The sequence below is a fragment of the Chiroxiphia lanceolata genome, chromosome 13, assembly GCF_009829145.1.
Source record: "Chiroxiphia lanceolata isolate bChiLan1 chromosome 13, bChiLan1.pri, whole genome shotgun sequence".
Lineage (NCBI taxonomy): Eukaryota > Metazoa > Chordata > Aves > Passeriformes > Pipridae > Chiroxiphia > Chiroxiphia lanceolata.
The window spans coordinates 5,372,455-5,398,408 of NC_045649.1; the positions used below are offsets into that span (position 1 = coordinate 5,372,455).

Sequence of the window (25,954 nt, forward strand, 5' to 3'; positions counted from 1 at the left end):
TTGCTGAAATCAGGTTTAAGAGGAAATAAATGCCCTTGAACTGTTTTATTCTTGGTAGAACTGCCTTTTCTTACAAAAAGCTGCTGTGTTGAAAACTAACTGGTCAGCTCTGTGTTTCAGCAAGAATCAACTCATTTGGGTATTACTGGCTCTCTCCCAAGCAGCTTCTGCTACCAGACTTGGATTTCTATTTTCTGATCTGCAGAGTGGGTAAAAGTTAGTTTTTTGGCAAGGATATGTTCCTGAATTGAGCAAAAAGAAATAATGATAAATATCATCTGCTGTGGGCTCTATTTATTACTTCCTCTGTTGATATAACTTAATGTGCTATGGGTTAAAATTGTTAAAATTAAGATTATCCTTGTTAAAATGCACCAAATGGCTAAATTATCATATGGACTTCTTTTGAGTTATTGTGGGCCACCACCTTTAGCCCCACACCATGGAAAGTCTCTGTGGGCTGGGGGAGGGAAGTCACCTTTCCAGTCAGTGGGAAGAAGGTGTTAATATTTTAGCAGTTGCTGGAAGGTTCTTCCACTACTCTGTGGCACTGGCTCTGCTCCATATTTAGGGTTTCCATCTCATGAGGATTCTGACCTAATACTTTTACATCCCTTGCTGAAACTAAGTCCCTAAGTAGGCTATTTCCATGAGAAACACCATCATCTTGTCCTTGGTGCACACAACTAAAGTCATTGAACCAGAAGGAAGAATTACTCCAGGGAAAGCAGTTTGGACCTGGGTGATCGTTTTGTTTCTCTTTGCCTTTACATCTGTGTCACCTTAAGCACTGTAGAACTCTAAGAAGATTTATAATTGCTTCTTTGGAAACAGTCCCAGTGATTGTCTCACTATAACGTTACAGGGGTTCCAGAGCAGTCCTGGAAACCACGAGCTTTATACGCCACGGAGGACTTGAGTCTATTGAAGAGCCCCCTGTGTAGAGATTTTAGGGGAGGGAAATTAAAAATGCAGCCTGAAACCTGGGTTTCCAGCTGTAACACTGCAGTGATTTGCCACAGAGTTGGCAAAAGCAACAGGACTTCTGAGAACTCCTTCTCTTGCTGTATCCTTCTCATTTATCACAGCCCTTCAAGGAGTTCCTCTTTAGCAGAACCCCATTCCCACCTGGCTATTATGTCTTCTTATTGTGCTCATGAATCCAACGTGAAGAAGCGCTGCTGGATGGGATTCTCTTCTGAAAGGCTGGGAAAGCTGCCTCAGGAGTAAAATTACCGGGTCTGATAAATGTTTTTCATCCACTTTTCCTGTCTGCTCTCACTAAAGACACGGGTGGTGCAATGGGATCACTGCTGTGCCCCACGGGTGGGACTGAGATCTCTGCTGGCAAAGGCAGCCCTTCCCTTTCACCGGTGGCTTTTGTTTGCCACACAGGTAGAATTTGTATGGAAATGGGCTCGTGAAAGTGAGCTAGGAAAAGGGAACCCCTTTACTGGGAGAAATCCTGGATTAGTGAACAAGCCTGGCTAAAGCATCTTGGGAAGAAGCCTAGGAGCACAAAAGGAATGGATCTGTTTGCTGGTTGCTATTTAATGTATGTGCTCTCTCTGTGTCGTCTCTGGGAGTGGCTGTGTGGGTGGATGTGCTCTGAGTGGAGAAGAAAGCTTTGGATAACTCAGTATCTTCCTAATGTGATTGCTGTGCCTGTCCAGGGCATGTTTTTAAGGCAGTGAGGAAAGGAGTAAGGAAGTTATAATCAATTTATATTGATACAAAGCATTTTCATAACACAGTGTTGAAAAGACTTAGTTGGAAAGGTGGGTCAATTGAGAAGAAAATGTGCAGAACTGAAGTAAAGAAGGCTAAAGAAGCTTCTCAGTGTTTGGTTTTTCTTTTTCTTTTTTCTTTTTTTTTTTTTTTTTAATTAAACCCTCTAGATGAAAAACTTCTGTATTCTTTATAGATGTGAAAAATACTGCCTGTGGAGCTGCTGGTAGTTCATTATTCAATTTAATACAGTACCCTGTTTCAAAGACTGTTCTTGCAAATGATTATTCTCTGCTTCTGTCAGCCTGTCCTCACACTTGGAGGACCCTTACTGAGCCAAGTCATTTAAAAGCCAAAAACTCAGTAAGTGTGTTGGTTTTTCTTAACACTGACTATAGTAGCAAACACATCTGGTATCTTTGCTTTGTTCCTTAAGTGATCTGGTTTATTTTTGGATTGATTACTATCGTGGTGTTAGTGCATGGAAAAAAGTAGAGACTTTCTCTCAGACCCTGTTTCTAAGGCTTTGAATATGAACTGAGAGGACTGGGGCAGAAAAAAGCTTAGGAAACTTTTCAGAAGGAAATTGTTGGATGTAAATGTGCTGGCAACGGGAAGAATTCTTAGGGCTCTTAAGTGTGACCTGATCCAAGGAGAGATTTCCAGTAATGTTACTAGACATTGGATCAAGTTGGATATGGTCAGTGGGGCTTTGGCATAAGCAACCTGAAAAAGAAGATAATTTCAAGGACTAATATTACCTGGATCACTGGCGTAAACCTCCTAGATGTAAAACCATCAATTAGATCATCTAATTCTCCTACTTTGCATCCTCTCTGGCTCTTATAAAGTTGTACCAAAAATATTAAACCTGTTCCATAATGAAATAGGCATTTTGAAGCATCTACTGTTGATTTAGGGAGTAGATAAGTAAAAAGAAGAGCAAAGAGGAAAAGGAAGGACACAAAACAATGTCACTGAGTCAATGAAGTTTTCAAAGTCTCAGAGAAAGAACAGGGTAATACAATCTGTGCTGTAGGCTCTGTCTGGCTGAGGTGAAACATGAAGAAACATTTGCTATAGAAAAGGAATATTCATATGAGTATTAAAAATAATATATATTTGATAGTCTTTTCAGTGCATCTTCTATGACTCATTTTAAGATACTCTGCCTTTTTTTCTGCCTATATTATTTTTTCTATTGTCAGGTCCCACAATATTTTATCCTTTTCTATCCATTTATTCTTTTCTCTTTCTGTGTAGGAGGTACTGTAAAGCCTTTCTTTGATTGTGCATTGATGTAAAATTGAACAGTGTATGTTATGGATGTACTGCTGTCCCCTGGCAAACACTGACAGATGTTGGAATACTTATTACTCTCACTTCATGATCTTATAAATGTGATCTCTTTTTATTATGAGGACATGTTTCATTACTTATCTGATCCAAACCCCATTACAGCTTCTGGACAGATTCCTATTGATTTCCATAAGTTTTGGAACATTCCTTAAGATCTTTCAATTCAAAAGCAGCTTGTGGCAGTGTAGAAAAGGGAAGATCAGAGGGACCTTGGCAGCTTTCTCCCTGTATTCCCTCAGAGTGTCTCTCCCTTCCCAGAGTCAAGTCACAGCCTCCTTTGCTGCTCCTGCCATCCACAAGTGCTTTCCTGTAGCTCTCTGCCTCATTGATTCTCCATCTGTTTTAATCTGATCATCTTTCTGGTGACCTCTGTTCACATCTGGTGTAAATATGCTACTATTCAAAGTGTTTTTTCCTCTGTCAGTCACCATTTCAGGGAATGATTTATTGTAGCAGGAGCCGTGCTCTCCGTGCTGTGCAAAGGGATTCTGCCTCGAGGTTTTCTCGTGTCTTGCTTGACTGAGGCTGGGAAGCACGAGGCAATGTGCTGCCAGGAGGCTTGACTGATAACCTGTCCCCCCAAATTAGGGGGTAAATAAAGGAGATGGGGATCAGACAGGCAGGGAAGGCAGCTGTTAGACACATTTCCTCAAAGTTGTGAAGGACCCAAGCCAAACCTTAGGGATGTCAGTCAGGAGTCTGCCAACCACTCTGAAAGACATCTGAAAACAAATGCTGGAGGTTTAACCCATTTGTCTGAGTTAGAGGACAGTGCCTTAATTACAAGACACTTCTCCTTTTGCCCTTAAAAAACCAGTATACTTCATATAGATGGAGCCACCACATTACTACCTAATAGCAATTTATATTCTGAGGTTGTACAGATTTTTTTCTCTTTTTTCAACACTAGATTAAGAGGGGAAGGAATTGTGAGAGAATTGCTGTTTGAAAAGGAATTTGAATACAGACCAGGTGGTTAATTTGCCCACATTAGTTAGGATGTTTAACAAGGGAGGGTGCAGTCTGCAGTCAAGTCTCTGGAAGAACATCTCTATTGCTATTTAGCATCGCTGCACAGCTTTGCATTTTTGCCCACATTCCTTTATGCTGTAGCCTTTTTTTTTTTTCCCCCCAAAACACCAGGCAAAGAAAATAGCATATGGATGAGAAGTGGGATATCTGAACAGCTCCGTGTGTCTGTTCCATGAATTGGTACAGAAGAAAAGGATGCATCATCATGCTTTGATAACAAGCAAATCAGGAGCAATTACTTTCCCCTTTCAGAGAAAAGGGGATCACTTACAGTACTTCAAAATAAGATTTTTTTTTTTTCCCCTGGAGAATAATAATCATTCTCTCTGTAAGCTGAGACACTATCATTGCTTTCAGTCTCACTGAGCGTGGTGTGTGAATTCATCTCTGCACTCAGGAGAGAGATTGCTGCTGTTGAATTGGAGAAGCTGTGGTGATGTCACTTCTTAGATATCACTGACTCCTGATCCAGTTGGATCAGATTTTGATCTTTGTAACACATCCTCTATTCTGAAGGAGAACATGAGTAGAACAGATTGTTTTCCATAAGGTTTTGGCAACTACAAAACATTTGTGAAGTGATAATGCAATGATTGCTCATGTCTGAATGAAATTCTACAAGGAAAGCACTTTATTTCCTAGCAGAAACTCATGGTAAATAGATATATATCTTGTATCAGAAATCACAGGTGGGGGAAGAAACCATATTGCTATTGTGCAATAAATGTCATGTCAAATAATGCAGATTGAAATTAAGAAGCAAAGACAAATGTAAATATCAATCTGTTAAAACTATTCTTCTCCATGAGTGGCTTTATTTGCATTTATTTACTATTTTCCAATGGGATTTAAAAAACTTCAACAGTTTCGTGACAAGGCTTATTTCTTTAATACTTGAAGAGGCTGCATGAAGAAAGCACGTTATACTGATTATAAACACTAATACATTATTAATGAAACAAAACCAGCTAATTCATTAGCCAGTGTTAATACTTGCAACAGGAAAAGCTAATGCCTGGTTTCTTAGTAGCACTTCTGGGTGTGTTTTCTGTCACTTGGCTTTGCCGCAACACAGAAATATGCTGGAATAGCTTCTTAGGCTGAAGTTACCAGGGCCTCTTTCCATGGCTTTCCCTCAGTTAGGTGTGATATCCCTCCTGGCCCGGCTGCTCCAGCTCCTTGCCCTGCTGTCCCCTGCAGTGCTGTCCCTGCAGTTTGTCCTGGCCCCAGTCAGTGGAGGCACAGCCCAGCTGTGACACTGCAACTGGACATTTGTGTCCTGGAAGCACAAACACTCTACGATTTTCTTCAAGCCTCAATTTCCCCCAATCAATCTCTTTTAATCAATCTTTTAAGATGCTCCTGAGCTGCTGAAAGGCTGTCTGAGTTTACCACCTTGCTCAGTCCCATTGCCCTCTACCTGTTGCTATTATACCAGAGCCATAGAGGGATAGCATTACACTGCCTTCTACTATGCCTATCAGAATTACAGGAATCACCAAAGCAGCTGTAAACCCCGTGCTAAGAGGGAGCTAACGATGGAAAAAATGCTCATAATGCCTGTCTTTGGGTGTCAGTCCTATAGCAGTTGTTGTCTGTGAGGCACAATAGAACATCTGGAAGCCAGAGCCCTTCCATTCAGGTAGCTGGAATTGCATTAGCTGCTCTGGCATAAAGAACAGGATTAGAATGACAGACCTCCCCACTGAAATATTTGCTTCTGAATAAACTTGTCAAATGCAACAAGGAGTGTCATGGCAAAACTTTCCTGCCTCTGCTGTGAGAAGAGCCGCTGTTTATAGGCTGACAAGAGGGCTGTGTTTAATTGAGCTGCATTTTGCTGCCGTCTGCTGTAGGCAGATACAATGAGAGGGGACAAAGGGCGAGTTCAATTCATTGCTATCAAGCTTCCTTTCTTCTAGGAGCAGGTAACAGCAAAATAATTCCTGCAGGTTTAAAACGGGTGCGTGGCAGCAAGAATGGGGGAAACGAGAAACTGCTGCAATAGCTTCACATTAATTTATGCTCAAGTGATTCACCATTCTTAATGGCACAACAGGGGACCCTAAATATAAAGGGGAATACAAACTAAGGAAGATAATGGAGAAGGAAGGCAACCTCCAATACCTTTAGAGTTCCTGCATTATTCCTGTTTGCCAGAATCCACTCTGGTGAGCGTTCACTTCAGCATAATGAAAGGGTAGCTTACAGCATGGCTTTGTAGAAACTAGGTCAGGTAAATTGGAGTTGCTATTGTAGCTTTATGTGCTCTTCAACTGTAGTTCTAAAATTCAAATAAAACATTTTAAAAGGGTACCTTTCATTAGTATCCATCACAAAGCTATCATGTCATTCAGGACATTAAATCCAGACAACACAGGTCTGGTTTGCAGCACTTTAGGAAGTTATGCAGATAGTTTTGTTGATACTTGAACTACTTCAAAACTCATTTCTGATTTGGAAATGCCTGTCTTCTCCCAGTGTTTATTTCCTTGTTTGTTTTAGATTATGCTGGAAGAAAAAAGTAATACCAGTTTCACAACCTTAGTTGGGGGGTTGGAAAAGCATCTCCACAGCTGGGCAGTGCCTGGGGCTGCCTTGCTCAGAAAGCTGCAGTTTGGGCACCAAAAACAAACCTGTTGCATTTATCCAACTTTCTTTCTGGGCTCAAGTTTCATCCCCCTTCTCGAGTTGTTCAACCTGTGCTGAGAAGTCTCACTAATGTCTTGCCTTGTTGCTTTGTGCCACCTTGGTTTGTCTACAGAATGCTCTTCTCAACTAATGAAGGTGTTATTTGCCACTATAATGATTTTAAACACTGGCAAAATCAACCAGAAACTAGTGCTTCAGTGAGCCAGTGGAGTCATACAGGCAAGGAAATGTTTTATTTTAACTTCTTTTTAACACTTTCTGAAGAATTTTACTTTTCCTCCTCCCTGAGAAATGGGAATATGTTTTAGATTCTGTCCTCTCCAGTCGATGTAATTTAGTTTTGAAAGATTAAGCTCTCTTTTTTTGTGTCAGTTTAGAGTGATTTGGGTTCCTTGGTGAGGCCTGTGGCCATCAAGGCTGCAACTTGGGTGCCTCATTCATGGGCCCCGTTCTCCTGCACCACAGAAACCCATCCAGAGTGATCCTTGGGATGGAGACCCTGTCACACATCAAGAGAGACAAAATTCCTGCCTTCCAGGCCATTAAACAGCAGTTGAAGTATAATGTTGAGCTGATGGGAATGAATTCCTACAATATGGCTCGTAAACCAAAAATGAAACACTCTGTTTTGGGAGTCTTTTAACTGCTCATTTTGTTCAAAAATGCTAAAACAAAATGATTCAACACTTCCAGAATGTGGTTTTTTTCCTGTACACTTCTAAATTTAAAACATGTTTTGTTGGTTTTTACGGTTCCAATGTACTCCCATAAAGCAGTGATATTACCCAGGGGAGGGGGAAAAAAAATCACATTTCAATTTTTTTTGTAGAATATTTTATTTAAGTTATGCATAACAGATGACAACAAATGTCATTAATATTAACAGAATGGGATAGTTCTATTTAATTTCTGCTTTGTGAAGTCTTATTCTCCATGCTTGACTCTGGGGGAAAAAACAGCTTAATATAATTTCTGTTCCTAATTTACTGTTTGCTGGTCTCAGATGGTCTTCTGCTCTCCCATTGCAGTGCTTTAATAGTGACCTGCCTTAAAGATATGGACTTTTATTGTTTGTTCCCAAGGCTTTTCACAGGTAGAAAGGTAGATATCAATTATTCAGTAGGAATTTTCTCCCAAGACTTTCCCTTGGATCTTACCCAAAGACAAACCTCCTCACACACTGATTTTCTTACATCATTTACCCTTAAGCCTAGAAAAGGGTGTCTACCAATGAGTTAACTAAGCTAATAATTCCTAGCTCTTCAAACTTAATATATCAGTGTGCTGGACTCCAGCATGAGTTAGGATTGTTATGGAGGCAAACGTTATAAATTATGTTGGTCTGGTCATAATCTGGCAGCTCCAGGGCCATTTCCAGTGGAACCTTGAGCTAAATATTGTTGTGTCTTTGTATGAAAACCTCTCTGAAGACACTGCCTACAAGCACACAAACCACCTGTGTTTTTTACAGCTGACACCTGAACACTCCTTGGAGTGAAATGGATGCTCTTCATCGTAGCTCCGAAGGGAATCCAGGCACATGTGCCCCTCTCAAGTGTCTGATAATCCTGGCAGCCTCTGGGATGGAGGATAAGGAAGCAGGAGAACCCAAACCTAGGACATAGAAGCCAGCTAATGACAAATTGCTAAATGGAAAGGCCTAGAGATTAAATAAAAATAAACAGGATGGGATTCTGGCTCTGGCACAGATGAGACTTTCCTGAGGGGTTAGGCTGGATTTTGCCCTTGTTGGTTGATGGAATTCTCCATCCTCTAAGCTGACTAGAGCAAGATATGTAGAAAGAGCAATTAGTTCTTCTCCCTCACCCGCTTTTAACAGTTTTTGGTAAGCATGGAAACAATATGAACTATGTTAGTGAAACAAATTAGATGCCAAGAAACACTGATGTGCTTATGTTGGATAGAAAAGCACAGAGCCTGAGAGGTCTGTGAGCTGGTGGGGGGTGAATATGGAACCACCACACGCACAACACTTTGTGCAACATCATCTGTGAGCTTCCAGAGCACACAAGACAATTTTGCCAGGTCCTCCCCCTCATTTCTCCAAGTCCCTTCTCTGTTGTGTTGTGCTTCCCCCTGGGCCAATTGACTTTTGCTGATTTTTTTCCTCTAGTTTTTTACCAGTTGATTAGAAAAAACCAGAACCAATCTGCAAGTGCCTTCTTATCTCACTATGTGAGAATAAACTATAGCAGCAGGTCCTTGCTTTTTAGGAACTTTTCTACCAGTAGATATCTACTACCCTGTCTACTGGGCCTATTTTTCTGGATTTCACTTGGGTTTTTTAAATAAAGTTGAAAAAAATGGGTGATTTCCCTCACATCTGATCAAACAATTTCTCACTCTCCATCTGCTACGTATAATATTGTTCCTCTTGCTATTTGACACTTATTTCTGTGGCCAATGGGTACAATGAGGGCTTGCAATTTTCTTGTTGGCAGAAGCAGAGATGACCCTCTCATTTGCATTATGGCTTTGTTTTTCCAAGTTTCTTTTGTCTCTTACAATGCAGATCACTCGTTCAAATTAGAATTTTAAAATTATCCCCTGGGTGGATTTGAAATCTACCATCACAGACAAGCACCTTTCCAGAGCTTTATTCTTCAATCTTGTGTATTAATCCTGATATGTGAACTTACTGGAATGACTTCTGACTGACTGGTTGCAGGTCACCATGTATAAAAATAATTCTTCTGGAACCTGTGGATGGTTTGCTTGTTGCTTCTTCAGTAACTGAAAATTGGGCTTCATTATCATTTTTAAAGGTCATAATGCCTGGATGCTGGCCATAAATACCCACCTACAAATACATCTATTTAGCCTAATTAGAAAAAGAAAGAATTTGGAGTATCAACGTTTCAAATTTTACATTTTGTAGATATTTCTTCCTTCTGTCCTCTGAAGAAAGTCACTCTTCCTTTAGGGTTGAGAAACACATGTAAGAGCAATATGTAAGGAAGTTATCAGTGGATTATAGATACAGGAAATTAAAATTGAGAATTCATCTAAGTTATATCTGTATGGTAACAGCTCAGGTAACAATCTGTGCTTTAACATACCATTTGAAAACTTAGTTCTTCTGGCCAGCAGTGGAAAAACTCTACTAGTAGTCTATTGCTTCATTAAAATCTATGTAAAATAGCTCAGAAGTAGAAAAAACCAGATATTTGACAGATATTTCTTCTCTCATAAATCATTGCATTAGAGACTCTTCCACCAGATAAATCTGTGGCCTTGAACTCTATTGTTGGGTTGTCTGTATTTAACAGGGTAACTTAAAAACATTTTTTTACTAAAAAAATTGCAATATCTCTTGCATTAAACCCCTGACACTTCTCCTTGGCACATTCCACTCTGTAGACTCGTGGTGTTTTCCTACTGCAGAGAAGCAGAATTAAAGGAGGAAAGCTCTGGATGTCAGCACAGAAGATTTGTTAGGAGACTACCATCAGTATTTTTTCAATGATATGCAGGAAGAGAGTGATACAAGAAAATAAGAATACAAAGCAGGTCCAGCACCTGAGAAGCTTTGATGCTTTTGGCATCATCCTATTTCTTGTACTCCGAAAATGGTCACTGCTGGTGCCTCAAACAGGCAATATTTGTCAGCATTTATAACGTGATTCTTACTCAGGATTTCAAATCTCCAGAACACTGAGGTAAATCCCAGAGCCTCCCTGCTCTGTGTGTTAATTGTCTTGTTTTCATTTGCAGATGGGGGAACGTGGGGAGGTTAAATGCTTTGCCTGAGTTGATCCCTTGGTATGGATTAGAAAGGAGGAAGGGAAATCCTCATCACAGCAGTTGAGAACATTGGGACTAACCTACAGGTCTAGGACTGAAACCTGGAGCCTACTTTTACCTTTGACACTAAAATGGCAGCACAGAACAAGTGAAATATAGGTGAAAGCATTCACAAATTAAAATGAGGCTCCAAATGACCCAATTTGCTCTGCCTTCTGGTTTGATTTTGGCTCAGTTCCTAATCTAGTTTCTCACAAGAGAAACTCCTCCTGTGAATAGCTTCTTCTTAATAATAGAATATTACTTTACTGATTAATATTTGTTGGACACTTAGTCTAATTACGGTTTCTCACAGCTACTTTAATTACTATAATACCAGCTTTAACTTAAGCAAAATATTCCAGAGGAGTTTTAGCGACACTTTGCAACTGAACATGGCAGCTGACTATTGGGAGACAGGGAACCACACTCCTTCCTGAAGCCAGGACACGTGTTTTTGAACGATAAGATACGTCAGTATTTTTGTTTCTGAATCAAAAGATGTAAATACCAAGGATTTCCAGGAGCTGGGAACTCTGAAAGCTCAGCCTGGGGAATTGCTGCAGTGAACACGATTAACTGGATAAAGGGGAGCTCCGTGTAGTACAATCGAGGATGTCAGTGTTTACTCACTAATTGAAATTGGAGAGGCACAATTAAAAGCCTGTGATTAGTAAGGCATGCCAATATCTTTAAGGACCAGCTCTCATCTTTTCAAACGTGCAGAGGAGCACTGGGTTGTTTTTTCGTGGTGAGAAATTATCCCATTTCTCCTGCGTCGCTTGTGCTGAAAAGCGAAAAAAGTGAAATAGGAAGACAAGTCTTTGGAAGAAATTGGTCACTCATTTTTTCTTCCCAGGTTATTTTAAACTCCGGGTTAGGTCACATTCATATTTACTGAATACCTCAGTGGGAAGTACAAATTTGCTTGGTAGTAAATATGAACATATTGGCAGAGTACTAATGAAGGAGATCAGGCAAGAAAAAAGTGGAGGATTCACTAATAACGTGACCCGTCACCTCTAGTTCTCAGTTCCCCATTTAACAACTCCAGTGCCATTTTCAAATGTCACACCTTAATTTCCTCCCTTTTATAGAAAAATGCTTAAAAGCAAAGGATGTTCTTTACCACTGAGAACAACAACTCCATTAATCAGTTTTAAAAAAACCAACAAAAACCAGGTTTCTGCTTAACAATCAGGAATGATGTCCCCGAAGTCCAACCTGAATTTCCTACTTCATGTACTTAATATTTACCAGGAACTTGAACCAGAAGCTGTTGAGTTCTGTATATACACAGCAGAGAACTTGAGTGCTTGTTTGATAAGATGTCTGATAAGACAAATGTTGTGGGAATAAATCCTTCTCATTTTTTCGTGGACTTGAGCTTCATTAAGATTTTGTTCTCCTCCTTTGGAATTGTTTATTTCACTTCAGGGAAGTGGGTAGTTTCTGAAATGCTCTTGCTTTGTAGGATGTAGGAAGACATGGGAATTTGATTATGGAAAAAGGCTCTCTTACAATATTTAAAACAGAAAAATTAGGTTTCTGCTTTTGCATAATGCCGATTTAGTTTGGAGTGTAATGCTTTCTGCTTTCACCCTTGCAAGCTGATTCTTATTTAGGAGATGAAAGATTGTGCAAAATATAATATTCTTGTATAATTTAAACTGCCTGATAATGTGCTATAGCCTCCCAGAATTCAGTCCCAAGCATGAGGCATTGATTTAAAAAAGGCATTTAAATAATTTAAAATTGTTCAGTGTTGGGCATGATCAGCACCCCAATCATTTTCAAATAAAAGTACCTCTAAAAAATTGAAGCAGTTGAATAATTTTAAATTGCTTTATACTGTGCAAGCACAGAACCCCAATCACTTCTAGGATGAAGCACTTGAAAAAAAAAATTGAAGTGCTCCAGTAAATTTAAATTGCCCTATACAAAGAAAAGGGCCTTTAAATTATTGGATACTTGATTTTTTTTCTTAAAATTTTCTAATTTTTATGTACTACTCAAACAGCTTTACTTTATCAAAATGAACAAAAAAAATCTGATTGTATAAACTTGCAAAATATTAACCTCTGTTACATATAGTAATGGTAGGATATTTCACAGTCAAACATCATATATCCTGGTGTAGGAATTCTCAGTACTTTCATTATTATATTTAGCTCAGACAAAATAAAAATAAAATATAACCCTGTAGAGAAAATATTTTAAGCACTAGAATTCTTTAACCTGTCTCTCTGACAAAAAACATACCTCTTAAGACCTCCCAAATCTGAGTTATATTTGTGTTTTTTACCTGGCCAGTCTAGACAAAAGCAAACCCATGTCCTTAAGTGCTTTCTGTCCATAAATTTTCAACAACAGTGTGATAATATTGATATTTAGATGTAGATATAGGTTGCCAAAGCAAGATCCAAGGCAGAGATTCACATTTTTTTCACGACCTCTCATGTGTTTTATGTTTATTGTTTGTGTCTGTTGCCTGTGGAACGTTGCATGTAAGAGATGATAGGTCTGGTAAATACAGATAATTATGGAACTAATGAATGTACTGGAAGTGCTGTCTGCAATGTTAAAGGGGGAGGCTACAGAGGTTTCCTGACCACTGCAGGAACTTGACTTGTTTTAAACTACGGATTTCAAAAGCAAATTATAGTTTATTGTAGAGGTTCCATGATGGAGTTTGTGGGATACAACTGTACCTCTGTCCTCATACCTCAGAACTGACAGCTCTTCCTTCACCTAAGGGAAAAAAATCAGTATGTTCTCGTGGGTACAGATAATTTTCTCTGATGGTTGTTTCTACAACAAACAAAAAAAATCCCCTGGAATATTTAGTAATTAACACCCAATATTTCCCAGAAACACCATTCCTTGATGGTTGAAAGGAAGTTTTCCTGTAAGGAAGGAAGGAATAGTTATTCAACAGGGTGTTACTAAACATTCTTCAGTACTCCTGAGATCTCATTCCCAACAGGGCAGGATTTTCTTTGACTCCCAAAGACACGTGGGGTCAATAACTGTGTCTTCTGCACAAAAGGTTTCATTCAGCTCTTAAATGGCAAGCAATTAGAAGAGAAAGGGTTAGAGACCAGGCTCTTGGTTTCATATTATTTATGTTCAATTAACTTACCAGACTGGTTGTTTTGTTTTTTTCCTTCCTGCTTTGGCTACTAAGTGTTGATCTTTAATAGTTATCATGTTCCTAACATTAATGGGTTTTATTTCTTTGGAAAGGTCATGCTTGATGTAATGTCACTGTTAACATGAGGGAGCCTGTAAGCTTTAGACGTTTTGCTTTATTGTGATGTGCTCAAAAATGTTGAACTACTCGCTGCCTTTCCCTTGGGCTTTTATTCCACTAAAATCAGAAGAGTCAGTACAAGTTCTTTTAAATTTTTGACTGTGTTTTTGCAGTTCGTTGAAAGCACTCCTCAACTAGCAGCTGGCACTGCTAAAAAGACCTGGGTCTTTCTTTTAATGCTTTTCTATTTGTTTCTAGATGACTCTAAGAGCTTGAAAATTGCTACCCCTTTAAACAGATGCACGAGCCCTTGGCCAGTAAAATGAGCAGTGATGCAACAACTTGGGTCATATCAGCTAAATGAATTAAAGTTATATCTGATTACCAGCCTACTACTAATAAGGTACAGTTACTGCTCTTTAGGAAAAGAAAGTAAAATCACTTAAAATCAACATTGAACAAGATTTCTAAGCTCAGTTCCCTCTCTTATAGGTGTATATAATGTGCAAAACATAACAATATTTTAACCTCTTAGTTAGCTAAAAAGGTATGTATTGTATTTATTTTACATCCTGAAGTTACTTATGTCCCTGAATTTTACTAGCTGGAATGAAAACCGGCATATCCATCTTTATTTCCTGAAGTTAGTCAGCAGGACAAAAAGAATCAGCACTGCAGGTGTGTCACAGGGGTTTTGGCCTGGTTTTCTGAGCTGGTATGAGCTTTATTCTCTTATTGCTTAACCTTATTTTCCACAATTCCCTCTCATAACGCTTGAAAACCACTGGACAGTTTCAGAGTTGGGAGATTGAGCTGAAAGCATCAAGTTCACAGGATTTTCATGAGCACGAGAAACAGATGAGAAGATGTACAGGCCTTGTCCTTCCCAAAAGAGAGCTCACCTCTGAGCTTAGTTGTTTTAAACAGAAATCAATAGGAAGCCAGCCTTCCCAACTATTTATGTAAATACTGTCATTCTGCTATTGCTCTGTTGTAAAGGAAAATAACCACGTGACGTGTGATAACTTTGTGCAACATATTTTTTCATGGCTTGTTCTACAGAGCAGATTGTCCTCTTCCTGTTAAAGTCAAATAAAAGCATGTCAAAACTGGGAGACAGCTTTGCACTGGGCTTTTTGCCTTGCCTCACTTTCTCAGTTTTTATAATGAGTCTTTGGCTGTTATGATTTTTTTTTTTCCTCCAATAACCTCGCTGGAATCAAAGAGATTTTACTTGAAAGTATTAATTTTTAAAAAATCTTACATTTGTGAGTTTTTAAGAGGAGGTCAGAAAATGTTCAACAAATGGGTTTTTGAAGTTGAAAATCAGATATTTTCTCTTTTCCTTCTACTTTTATGAGTTCTGAGGGTTGATTCTTGATTTTTCCAGTGTTTCAAGGTGATAACACTGCTATGTGTTTAATCCTCAAACTCGTGCTATTCTTGGAAAGATTGTTTTCAGCAGGCTCATTTTCGCTTTTAGCCAAAGACAGATGTTCAGTGTTACACCAGGTTCAGTTTTGTGGAGCAGTAATAATTGCTTTATGCTCCAACTTTGTGGAACATAAAGAAAACAATAGGTGGAAGGTTGCATTTTTTTTTTATAACGATCACACTGTTGGGAAATTAAACATGTATCATGTTCCTTATAGTTTCCAGCCATCCTATCCAAAACCCCGCTATCTGCTGTAAGAAATATGATTTTAATTTTTTTCTCTAACAGCTTTTGCCACATCAGTGTTTCCCTGTGTGGAATAATGACTTTGCCCCATGCAACTGCACGTGAAAGGGTTATAAATATCTAGGAGGAATTTTTAATTTATTTCCTTGTCTGATAACCAGAGATCCATATTTTCATTCATCTAAGTGCTTCGTGAAATCATTACTGCCGGAAAATAGGATGAACCTGTTTATTTCATTAGGCAATATATAACTAAAATGTTTGTTATAAGCAGATCTTCGAGCAGGTTATTGCTGTGAGGCAGTTTAGGCTTCAGTAATTCCCCACCTTGCAGTAAAACCAGTTCAGAACTCTGACTTTCAATGTTTCTTCTTTATGCCTCTTTCACTGGTACAGGAGTGCTGCTGAATGGCTCATTTGCATTATTCTGTGCCCTGTAAAATGAATTTATTATGCAGCTTCTCTAAATAGGCTAACCAGTTGTAATCTCATTCCAGTGGTGTATGGGTTTCAGCAAAACATGATTACTTCTTTCATAATGTCTAAAAATCAACAAAAACTAACCTTGGAGCCCAACCCGTCCTTTTACTCCAGTGTGGTGTGTTAGATGGTGCCATTAATCACCATGGGGAGCTATTTACTTGCTAAATAGTTGAGTAATTTAAAATATTACTTACTTTGAGCGCAGGTAACACGCTTTGGCCTCTGTTATTAATCATTAAAATACTTAATGGACCAGGATGATATTTATTCCCTGGATTACAAAAATCTGAACAACGTTCATCATCACCTACATTGATGGAACAGCAGGTTGATCCTGCACTCTGAGCCATGTGAGTACAACTTCTCTTGAGCTGGAAGCTCAGATTTAGGGGCAGATCCTTTGTCTCACCTCATGATCTGTAAGGAGAGGGAAGGTTAAGCTTGGGTTTTGTGCTGTGAGATCTCTGCCTGTTGTGAGCAGAGCTGGTTCCCAGCTGGTCAAAGGGCACAGATTTAGCAATGCATGAATATTTATTATTTAGCAATGCATTTATATTTCATAAAGATTAATCCTGACTCTGTTTGCAGAAGCTGCTTAACGTTGTTATAGGTAAATGGTGGCAGTACCTCTGTCCATGTCAAATTTTTCAACTCTTTGTGTGCTGGTTAATTTTAGAATGATTTTGAGCATCAGCACGATGAGACTTAAAAAGAAAAACAGAATTTCAGGAAGCATTAGACAACATATTTTGGGCTTAAGGAAACATAAGAATCGCTTACCAGACCCTGGAGAATATTTATCTGGAATTCTTTGTGTATTTTGCACAGGTGTGAACTTAAGCAGGCACACTGAAAGGCTATTGAGATGATCACAGAGATGGATCCATATAGGAGAAACTGGAAAGAGCTTGGTTTGTCTGGCCTGACAAATGGAAGATTTAGAGAGGACAGAGGTTAATTAAGTTATGAAATGAGACTTGTGAGAGAATAAATGGCTATAAATTGACCATGAACAAATTTATTCTGGAAGTTATGAAATGACCATCAGAATAAAGGTCGGGAATTAGGGAATGTAGGAAGAATTATTTAAGATCGGGATCAAGAGATCCAGACAGGAGTCTGTGAGTTGTGCCTGCTTGTGACACCAGAGGTGGTTCATTCCAGGCCTGTGTAAGGGCTTCACAGAACCTTTAGGGCTGGAAGGGATCTCTGGGGACCATCCAGTCCAACCCCTCTGCCCAGGCAGGGTCATCCAGAGCAGGTGACCCAGGAACGTGCCCAGGTGGCTTTGGAACGTCTTCAGGGTTTCCTTGGAGTTCCCAAGTTTTTCCTGGGGTTGTGAGTCAAGTGAGCTCCAAGCCAGCTCAGGTTCTGAAGCGTGGAAAATGTGATGGTAAGAGTTTATTAAAAAGCTGAATTTTTGGGTGCAGTCCCAGGGCAGGTTGTGGTGCAGACTGGGGGGTCTCACACCCAGCCGTGTTTCTCCAGCTCCACTGTCCCGTGGGTACCGGGTGTCACACCTGGGACTGTGACTGGGCTCAGGGAGCAGATGTAAGTGGAGAAGAGCAGAAAAAGGGACTGGTTTCCAGTCATGTGGGTGCTGGGGAGAGAGGACTCATCCCAGCTGTGGCTTCAAACAGGGATGTTGTCAAAGTGCTCCTGTGCTTTCTGGCGCATTTCTCATTTTCTCCGCCCTGAGCAGAGTGGACTCTGAGGCACTTTGGGCTCTAAACAGACCCTGGAGTCATATCTTAACACACTGATAGTGCCTCTTCCAGAGATCTGGAATTTCAGAGGACAAGTGGCTGTTCAGACATCACCACTGGCAAATTGCTTCTTGAATAACTTAACGAGATTCCCGGTGTCGTGGAAGAGGCACATTTTTTCCTGACTGTGTGATAAAATCCTTATAATAAACATAGATTCCCCAGGAAAGTGCTCATAAAGAGGAAGTTCCTGTGGTAGGTAGTCTCACAAAAGAGTTTGTCACATTTTGTTTGCAGTTAATGGATGCCTGGTGCAGTCACCCAGCTTAGTGACAGGAGAACTGAATTCATGTGAGACAATAAAGTCATTCTAATTTGCATTTTCATAGCCCACTCTTCAGTACTCCAAGTGTGACTCTGCCTTTTAGGACAGAGCTGTGCAGGAAATGGATAGGTAGGCCCTTTAAAAGAATATTTATCATCCTTGAAGAATCTTAGTGCCAAATCTTAATAGCATTTCTTACAAAAATGACTGGAATTCACTATCAGATATAGAGGTAGAGCTGTAGAGATTGTAAATAGGGTTTTTTTTTTTTAACTTCTCTCCTGATAAAGAGAGGTTAAAGCCTGAAACAGTGAAAACTTCCCTCCAAAATGAAAATATTGAATAAAAAAAAATACCCCAGATTGTAACACTCTAGAAATCAAATTAATTCAAAAGAGCTGTGTGTTTTAATTCATTTAGTCACTTTCAGAGATAAATAATTCAACATACCTTTATGTAAAGTTAAAATACCTTTGTTATTTATGCCAATCAGAGGATAAGTTGTTCAGGTTTTTGAGTTGTTTTTTTTTTTACTGTTTTAGTTGATGTTAAAAAATACAGAAGACAAGGAGAACTTCATGTCCAACCTGTGTGTGATCTGATGAAACACTTGCCTTAGGACCTGCTGACACTCTAATTGAAGTCTACATAATGCAGAATTAGAACCTTCCTTAGAGCAGTGCTCTCTTTATTCTGCTTAAATCTCCCTCTGTTAACTTCATTTAAATGACTCCCTCACTTAAATCTAGAGTAAAAACCAAAAATCAATTAATAGTTCTTACTGACTTCATCATATCTGTGCCTGTGATGCTCATCACTTGTTTTTCTTTGATGGCTTCCTCCCTATCCATTTTTGGGAGGGTCTAATGTTGCAGCACCTGAAGATGGAGATGATTTTAAAATTAAAAGATCTTGATCTGCATGATAAAAATGTTTTGCCACATGCAATTCAATTCAGTGTTGGCAGTTCTCATTATTCTGATTGCTTTTCTCTCTCTCTGCTGTTCTCAGCTTCAAGGATCACCGTATTTTATATGAAAATCTGAAGTTTTCATATGCAAAACCCCAAATTTCGAGTTCTCGTCTTTCCAGAGAAAAACTCGGAAGCATAAATTTTCAATACCCACTTCCAAGTAAATGAGTCACATGAATAAAAAAGAACCCCCAAAAATCACACTTCAAAAAATCCCACCCCACCTACAACTCCAAACAAAAAAAAATCACAACTAAAAAACTTCCTAATTTCTTAGGAAGTGATTCAAAATTTTTGAATTTTGAGGTTATTACTCTTATTAAAAATGAGTGTGATTTCTGTTTTAGCTCTTCCTTTGTGCTGGTTTCTGTTGGTTTGTTTTCATTTCAGATTACTCTTCTGAAGCCAAAGGCAGACTGTGATCCTACAGAATATTGCCCTACGAAATGAGATTTGTTTGCATTTATTGTGTGTAAAATTCCAGTCTGGGCAGATGGCTTTCCCAGGTGTCTGCACCATTTACATCTCTAATTAAATAAAGCCTTGCACAAGGATGAATTTCACACCCTAAGAATGTGTGTGAAATGCAAATTAATATTCTGAAGCCTGTGTTTTTGTGATAGGTGATCTCCTGCAGGTAGGGCTGATGAAGATATGAGAGTGTTTACAGTAAAAGGTGAGAAAATTCATTTTCAGGGCGAGGACGTGGCCAGTCAAACCTGAAACTGTGCAACTCGAAAAGGACATAAACATTCTGAAATTCTTTGAAAGGTTGTTTCAGAGACTGACTTTGTCACCAGCAGAGGAGGCAGAAGAACCCTGGGTTTTGACACGTCGTGATACCCAGAGGTACTTTAACATCAGGGACTTTATTAATTTCCTCTGCAGTGTGGTAGAAAATTGCTGTCCTTTTTTTGCTTTCCAGCCATATTCTGTGTGAGCAGCTTTCAGTGCAAATGGTGAGGTCACTAAAGGTCCACCAGCAGGCGTGTGCTGTTTTATTAAGTAAAAAAAAAAAAGGTGTTTCTTAGCTTGGTACCTCATCAGAAGTACAGTTCTCTCTCCGTGGCCAGACTAGGACAGGAGTTATCTGAACTAGTGACATTTCCTTAGGGTTGACTGGCAATAAATTCAGAAAGACAAATTGTCACGATATTAAAACTGAGTCCTTGCTCCGTAGGTTTCTGCAAAGCAGCAGGTTATGAAAAACTTTGATTTTCCTTGTCAGTGAACAGAGCATCTCTAGGTCTGAGTGGTCACAACTGTCTGGTTTGCTTTTCAGACTTCTAGCCCTTTAGATTTCCATGAGCAATTTGTTTGCTGCATAATTGGCATATTTGTTCAAGAATTTGGCTTTTTTCTTTGTAGCAGGTACTAATTGCCCAACGCTTACTCAACTCGATGTGTGAACAGTATTTATATATTCTGAGATCTACATGTGACATTTAAATATTATTTTCAGTGAATTTAGCTGAAGTTTTTCTTTAGACAGCTATCAGCCCATAAACCCTTTTATGATATCCAAAAATACAAAAACTACGTGGTGCTTAAATTCCAATGTATTCTACTTTGGACAAGTCTCTTTGCCTTCAACATATATCTGCTTGGCTTACTTTTTTCAAGATATTTTTAAAGACTTTTTTTCCCCAGCGTGAAGAACTTTAGCAGGAATTATTTTAATGAGATAGACATTTAGTTCAACAGAAGTTACTTCATGGGAAAAATAAATTAAAAGAATAATTGTCGTTTTCAACAGTAATTAATTAAAAACTCTCCATGTGATGACAAATTTAACATTTTGTCTGACATGTTGAGAAGAAGAAAGTGCCTGGAATTGCACAAGTGGAATAAAATGTTCTGTTTCACAGCAAGGCCAAGCCTGAGTCTTGTAATTATTTCAGAGGGAGTAAAGGTCATTTTCTATTTGCTGCATCTGTATTATGTGAAGCTTCTGTGCCAGGCTTACAGAAGTTAACTCGTGACCCATTTAGATTGCCCAGATTTCAAAGTCAACTTATCCCGTCACAAATCTGATAAAGTACACATATTCCCTTCTCTAAGTACTGACATAGATGATGTCCAAAGAGGCTTTTTATTTATAGCTCTGTAAGACAAGAGTTTCAGCTTTAAGAGTCCAGTAGCTGGGAGATCAGAACACGATTTCTCCTCTTGCTCGCTGTGTTAATCCTTTAGGGGAAGAGCTGTTTGGAGAGAAATTTCATATGGCTTGGACTATTTTTCAGGTGTGGACTCATTATGAAACTTTGCTTCAGTTGTTGCTTTGCATCTCGAGATTGGAAGAGTTTTCCTTCTGCTGTGATTGCACTTTGATGCACATTCATTCAGGAACACTGAGTCAGAAGGACAGGTACTTTAAAACTGCACCTGTGCACACTGAAGATATGTGCAGAAAGTGCATGTGTGCCTTTCTTCCCGTGCATGTGCCCATTTAAATGCATATAAGGCTGGGGGTTTTTGACAATCAGTAATCAAGTTTTACGAACAATTTTCTGGGCAGGCTCGAAATATGTCAGTTCACGTTTGCAGACATCTCATATGGGAAGACCGAAGGGGACATGTTCAATTCTCTATCCCTACAGAGTCCAAAATCTCCAATAAAATCACTATGTCAATGTCAATAAGTGGCTGAGGGATCAGGTGCTGTGTTTTTAAACCTTTTTAGAAGGGCAGCAGCAGTGGGAGCACACAGAAGGGAATAGCAGTCAAGTGTGTTGTACCTTGCTTGGTGTGCTTAAGTCTCTCTCCTTTCTTGGTTGATTCTTCCACGGGACAAACACAGAGCAGGCCAGGATGGAAGGCAAAGGTGTCCATCTGCTGCATTTGTCTTCTACCAGCTTAATTGCCATGAAATATTCTGCCTTTTTTCTTGCAGTCTGCTGGCACTTCTAGCCAAGCTTTTATAGCCAATGTCAGTGACATGAAACAAATGCTCCAGCAGTTGGTTTCCATAAGAACAACTAATGCAGAGCAGGTGGGATGTTGCTGCCTTTGGTTTTTATAAATGGGATCCCCCAGAACTTACAGAGAGTGTGAAGTGCATGAGAGGAGGGAGCAGATAATGTATCACTGAGTTTGCAAATGGACTGTGAGTGGTGGTGAAGAGGGAAACGTGCAGATATTAAAATTTCGCAGGACATCACTCTGGGATCAGGATCAAGATCAGCAGACGTAGATGACAATGGAGTAGAAGTAGGACTGAGTGATGCTGCTGGTGTGTTGGGAGAAGGGAGAGTGCAGTTTGTCACTTGAAGCAGAAAGGAGCCTTCAGCATTCACCAGTGTGGGATAGGGGAGAAATTGTCTTCACAGTTTTATTTGCAAAACTTTATTGTGTGTTGACGGTGTCTTGAGTAAATGGACCCATTTGTGCAGGGCCACCTGAATAAGAGCGAGTGTCACTCAGAACCCCCGTGTTCAACTGTTTCCTTCTTGGTTTCTACGTGCACCCTCTCTACTTGATTTGGCTTTGGCTGCCCAGCAAGCAGGAGATTGGCCATAATGGCTTGAGATCAGAGTACTCAGTACCCCACCTGAAAGTCAGGTTTCAAAAAACACCTTTGGAGGTTCTGAAGCAGAAAGTGCCTCTGAAAATGTAGTTACACATATTGAGGTTGGAAAATATGATTTGGCTTTTCCTGCTCTTAAACTCACCTCCTTTTGCCTCTCTCTTTAACCTTTTAAACTTTGCAGTAATTTTTTTTCTTGCTTCTTCTTCCTGGAGCGCTCTTACCTCCATGTTCTCGTGTAACCAGCTGCCAAGAAAAAATAATCCTTCAGGTTGTTTTCTCTCCTCAGAAGTAAAATGCTTCAGAGACTGAGATTAATATTGTACCTATTTCCAAGCAATTTTATTTTGCTTTTAAGCTTCCTCCTTTGTCAAGGTGTTCCTGTGGTGACAGAGAACTTTGGTGACCACATGCTAACAGTTTCACAAACTGTATTCAACTTTAACCTTCAGATCCACTGTGATGCACACATTTCTTTTTCAGTCTTCCCTTGGTGTAAACCAGCTTCTGATTATAGGGAAAATGGACAAATTGTGGTTTGGAGGGAAAGAAGAGAAAAGCAACAGTTTATATTTATTAGCAAAGAAGTTCTTTTATAAATGAAACTTCTGTAGGTGAAACTTTACCCTTGAATAAAGAATTTATTCTGTAACTTAGTGATCAAGTTCCTGAAACAGGTTTGGAGATCCTAATTTATCTCTTATTCAAATCAACTTGCATGTGCTTAATTTAAGCATATATTTAAGTCCAGCTGTATTCAGCTAAGCTCAGTACATGTGATTTTTAGGAGCAACATTAAATAGTTCAGGAAGATCAATAATATTCTTTATTGATATTCTGAACTGAACTTCACCTTGATAGCTCCTATTTTGTAATTTCCATGCCAGCTCACATATATAAAAGCAAAAACCTTACGTAAAAAATTGTTTAGCAAGATTTGAAAGGGAAGTGTGATGTGATGGATATTTTGTTTTATGAGTATGAAGCCCAATGTTTTGTTTTATGAGCACTGAGCCCAGACCCGGTATCGTTCCCAGAAGCCAACATGATGGATGAAGGAACGGATGCTCAAAGTCTATTTCTGTTTTTTTTCTCCCCCTCAGATTCTGCTGCTTGCATGGGCAGAAGATTTAGAATGTGTCCCTGGATTCCAGCAGAAGGTTTTTCATATTGAGAAGCCATTTGAATTCACAGAGGACCGGCTGGTTCTGAACCGTAAGTTATTTTCATATATTACTATTGTGCAAAAATCAGAATTGTTTATGTATGCATTTGATTCCTGCCATTTATCAGAGAGCTTTTTTTTTTATACTTAGGATTTTGAATGTTGCCATGATTCTGTCTGAGTTCCCCTGCATTAATCCTACAGACTTTACTCTGTTCCATGTATCAGAGATGACAAAATACGATATATAATAATTTAGGACTATATGAATATTATGAAAACTTAGAATACATAACTTTTTAAAAAACAAATTTACTTGAAAATCAGGACTTTCCTATCGACATTTCACTATTAAATAATCTCTGCAACTCAGGTTTAGAACTTTATATCTTAAAAGTTTCATTCATATCTGGAGCAAGTCCAAGTCTTTACATGAAATTCAGAGGAGGCTTGATGGAGCTTGGGATCATCAGTGACTGCAGAATGTTACTGTGTGTGTCACACAGCTGGGATATTCAGCAATATTTCCCCTGACCAAGTGCCACATCATAAAATCCAAGCTGGCACAAGGCACTCAAAGCATTAAACTGAGGAGCTTTAACTGCCTTTCAGTCCCGGTGTTGGTTCGTTCCAACACTTCAGTGTCACAACCTGTTCATTCCATCCTGGAGCTTTGGGACTTCAGCACTGTCAAACCAAGGCAGTGCCTTATCCAGTGGTGCATCCAGATGCCTTTAAAGACTTAAAGGCTGCCATTATCACTTCTCTCCACATATTGCTACTACATATTGATGTATTTTCACTGTTAGGCTCTAACAGGTGCTAAAATAAACCTTTAGGATGGCATTTTTTAGTCTCAGCATTTCAATGTTGCTCAGTCTGAGTTGCTTTTTCACGGGAGATTTAGATCATGAATAGCAATACTACTCAGAGATGTGAGATGCTTCTTCAGTTTAGAAAAGAGATTTCAAACTTCTAATTTCTTTGGGCAATTTTGTTGTCTTTGGAATTCTAATTTTTGAGGAGTTGCCAAACACATTCCTGCATGATTAAAAGTCAAAATCTTACAATATAAGAAGCACAGTAGATTTAATAAGCATGCAGGGTTAAAGACCTATGTAAAAAAAAAAAAAAAGGAATATTGATAAACTAGTTTTAAATTGAATAAAAATGGCCTTTGTTGTATACTTTATCTGCTTCAGGCTGTAGTGTGTCTGTCCAGATCTCCTGCTGACTGGGAGAGGATCACCTAAAGGATGAGTTGGTTCAGCCAAATTGACTGGACTGTTCTGTGGCGACCCAGCAATTTGCACTGGTATAACATGAGCACAATAATTAAGATGCCATCGGTAATGTGAGGAGGAGGGAAGAGCAGGAGGAGATTCACAAATGCCTGGAAACAATCTTTGGAATTAAATTATTTTAATAAGCAGACACTAAATTGGCCTAATGTGTGATGTTTGACAAAGGCAGCCCGTCAGCGCGTGATCCCCGTTAATTCAATCACTCGCAAGCCGTGTGTCCTTCATGCAACAGCATTAAACCTCAGCACAGTTTCTTCATTTTAGCTGTCAACAGAACTGATAATTTTAATTGTCTGTCTGAATACACTTTGCATGCTCTTGCATCTTTTTCTCCCCATTACCCGAGAGCGGGGTAATTCAGCGGTTGCATTGCGACGCGAGGCTTACCCGGGCTGTGTAAATTAATAGAGCAAATATGCAAAGCAGGCCCAGAGCACTGATTGTTTTTGTAGTCCTCAATAAGCCAAGGAGCTCTTAATTCTTTTCTGAAGTGCAATAAAACAGTCTTTTTCTTTTTTTTTTTTTTCTTTTTCAATTTAAACAAGGACCTACTGTACATTTCATTGCTGGCATCTCCCTCATAATTAAATATAGGTTATGGATGCTTCTTATGTATTTATTACTTCTACATATGGCAATGTTAATTATATTTTACATTTACTGGTGAGAAGAAGGAAGAGATGCCCAGACTGAGGATACAGAATTTTCTCTTATTTCTTGTTCTGATTTGTAGCAATTCTTATCAAAGCCTGTAAGCTGGCCATAAAAAGTCCAGTTGTGTGTGCATATCCCCCTTCCAATTAGTTTCACTGGAATTTAGTTGCTATTAGTTTTTCTCTCATTGTAGTCAGGCTGAACTGGCTTTTTAATTCTTATTTATTTATGTACCCTTGCATCTCATTTAACAGCAACCTCCAGACTTGGTTCATTTCATGCACCCATTCTTTTTCATTTATTTTTTTC

At 39.1% G+C, this 25,954-nt stretch overlaps 1 protein-coding gene across 2 annotated transcripts in view; it reads left to right on the forward strand.

Annotated features, from left to right (window-relative positions):
• The window catches only part of CDH13 (cadherin 13), a 446,174-nt gene that overhangs the window by 63,588 nt on the left and 356,632 nt on the right, over positions 1-25,954 (forward strand). For both annotated transcript variants that reach the window (XM_032701054.1, XM_032701055.1), the window contains exon 2: positions 23,626-23,737. In XM_032701054.1, the coding sequence (XP_032556945.1) occupies positions 23,626-23,737 (112 nt within the window). The remainder of the gene's footprint in view (positions 1-23,625; positions 23,738-25,954) is intronic.